We start from the raw sequence: 2190 nt of genomic DNA, 5'->3' as shown, positions 1-2190 counted from the left end.
TTACTTCAATTCTTGTTTATCCTGGAGAGAAATGGCTACTTATTGGGTTCACCAATGGATATTAAAGCGACATTGTAATGTAATAATAGGCTACCTAAACTTATGAGGTGTAAGTGATATTAGTTAAAATAAATTGAGTAGAAATAAGAAATAATCTATAGCAATATTTACTATCAAAATATATGAAATATATATTAATATTTTTACAAAAACATCACTTTCACCGCCTTTAATCCTAAAACGTTCTCTCTCTGAGAATGCCCTGTGTTAAACCTGGCTGTGTTTGAAAGCAATGGCATTCTTGGCGCTGGTGGATTAAGGTATATACTATATTTTTCTACTATATTCATCCCCCTTTTCTCCCATGTACTGTATGCATGTCCCCTACATGTTTGTGTGTCCGTGTCTGTCTGCGTGTTCATCCGTGTCTGTCTGTCTGTAGCTAATCTCACTAACACTACACAGCAAATTATTTTGTGATTTTCTTTTGTGTGAATATTTTTCACATTTTGTGAACTCATAATCTCAGATCACCCCATCCACCATCTCTCCATATTTGGGCAAGACTGACAATATTAATATGATTTAATGAATTGGACATCAGACATTCAATGGGAAGCCACGCCTTTATTAGATCCTGTGTTGTTTTAAATTGCATCAATATCAATGTCTTCCTCTTCTTTCTCAGCTTTGTCTGGCTTCACAGTCTCGACCATCAGATCTCGGGCAGGGGATGAATACACTACGATAAGTTCTCATCATCTTCATCACTCTCCTCCTCTGCCTCTTTCAGCCATTTGACGAACGGGGCGGCTTTGGCATGTATCTCTTTGGAAAGTTCCTTAGGGACATATTTCTTAGAAACCTTCTCTGCCCATGTGATTATGACATCCTCTTGCAGCAGGTCTGCATCGTACAGGTCTTTGAGTATGTTGGGAACTCGTGGGAGCAGCTGAGCCTGGTGCAGCTTCACCAGGCATTCAAACCCTCCCAGCAGATATTTCTGGGCCTTCTTGTCATCACAGAATTGCAAAAAGTGGCGCTTGTACTTCTTGATCTGGTCCCTGATGTTCTCATTGAAGAGAAGCTCACTGAGGATGAGAGGTCCTATGGCCTTCACGTCTAGACGCTCTGCCTCAGCCAAGATCGCGTCATCAGCAGCATCTATAGTTCTACTCTCCTTCTTTTGTTTGACAAAACTGTAGAACAAGTTGACCCTCTCCTCCAGGGGTGTCTCCTCCATCCAGTTTTCATCATCGTCATCATCACCATCCCCAGCCTCTGGAGCGTCAATGTCACTTTGGTTTTCTTCCTCTGCGCTATCAGAACCGTTCTTTTTGTCCTTCTTGCGGTTCCTCTTTTTCCCCTTCTGGACAGAAGTGGATCCACTGTCAGCTTTCGTTGGTGGGTTTTTGAGGATGAAGGTGCAGAGTTTGTGGCTGGTGTCAACCATGCCACAATATCCACAAGACGTACAGTAGTAGCCGATGGTTAGTTTCTTGGGGTTGACATGCAGTTCAGTTTCAGGGTTGCCACAATTAGGGCACAACACAAATTTTCTGATGAACCCATCAAGCATGTCCTGTAACTTGTTGGCCTCGTGGGAGCCATTGACAATGTAGCGGTCCTTCTTCGCGTCACACTGGATTAGAGCACCGAGTTCACGAGCAAAAAACTTGGCTAGGTATGTTGGAGGCCTTTTCAATTTCTTTGCAACATCAACCATGTTGACAATGACTGTCTTGATTCCATTCCCATTGCCTTCAACCTTGAGAATCAGAGAGGGCATTGTGTAGCGGTAGAAATCGTCTGACTGGTAGGCCGGGTTACACACGCTGCGATTGATGTTGATAGCCATGCTTTTTGGCTGATGTTAAGTACCATCAATAACAAAATCAGATCTGGAAAGACTCTTTCGGTGGATTCTCTGTCTGGAAATGAGATGACATAAATGACACAAAGTGGTTGTGGTCATCATCCAAATAGTTTCGGTGAAGTGTAGGGAAACCGATAATGTGATACTTTAAGCTGTGGGAATCAACTATTGCTGGCTTCTCTTCGATGCGTATCTCTCTATGAGTAGTTAATCTCTCCCTGAGCTGCTGCTGGAACTGCCCTTAACCAAGGCACATCGAGCCATTATGTACTGTTGGCTGTGGCCCTAATGTCCCTACGGTGATGGCAGTGATG

At 43.1% G+C, this 2190-nt stretch overlaps 1 protein-coding gene across 1 annotated transcript; it reads right to left on the bottom strand.

Moving 5' to 3' along the window:
- Window positions 1-742: 742 nt before the first annotated feature.
- On the bottom strand, window positions 743-1789 carry LOC311055234 (eukaryotic translation initiation factor 5-like; the record flags this gene model as incomplete). Its single annotated transcript, XM_084071357.1, has 1 exon — window positions 743-1789. The coding sequence occupies one exon, from the start codon at window positions 1787-1789 to the stop codon at window positions 743-745; it is 1047 nt and encodes a 348-aa protein (XP_083927483.1).
- Window positions 1790-2190: the final 401 nt, after the last annotated feature.

The sequence above is a fragment of the Gymnoscopelus microlampas genome, assembly GCF_963454915.1.
Source record: "Gymnoscopelus microlampas genome assembly, chromosome: 11".
Lineage (NCBI taxonomy): Eukaryota > Metazoa > Chordata > Actinopteri > Myctophiformes > Myctophidae > Gymnoscopelus > Gymnoscopelus microlampas.
This window is presented reverse-complemented; position numbering and strand designations above follow the sequence as displayed.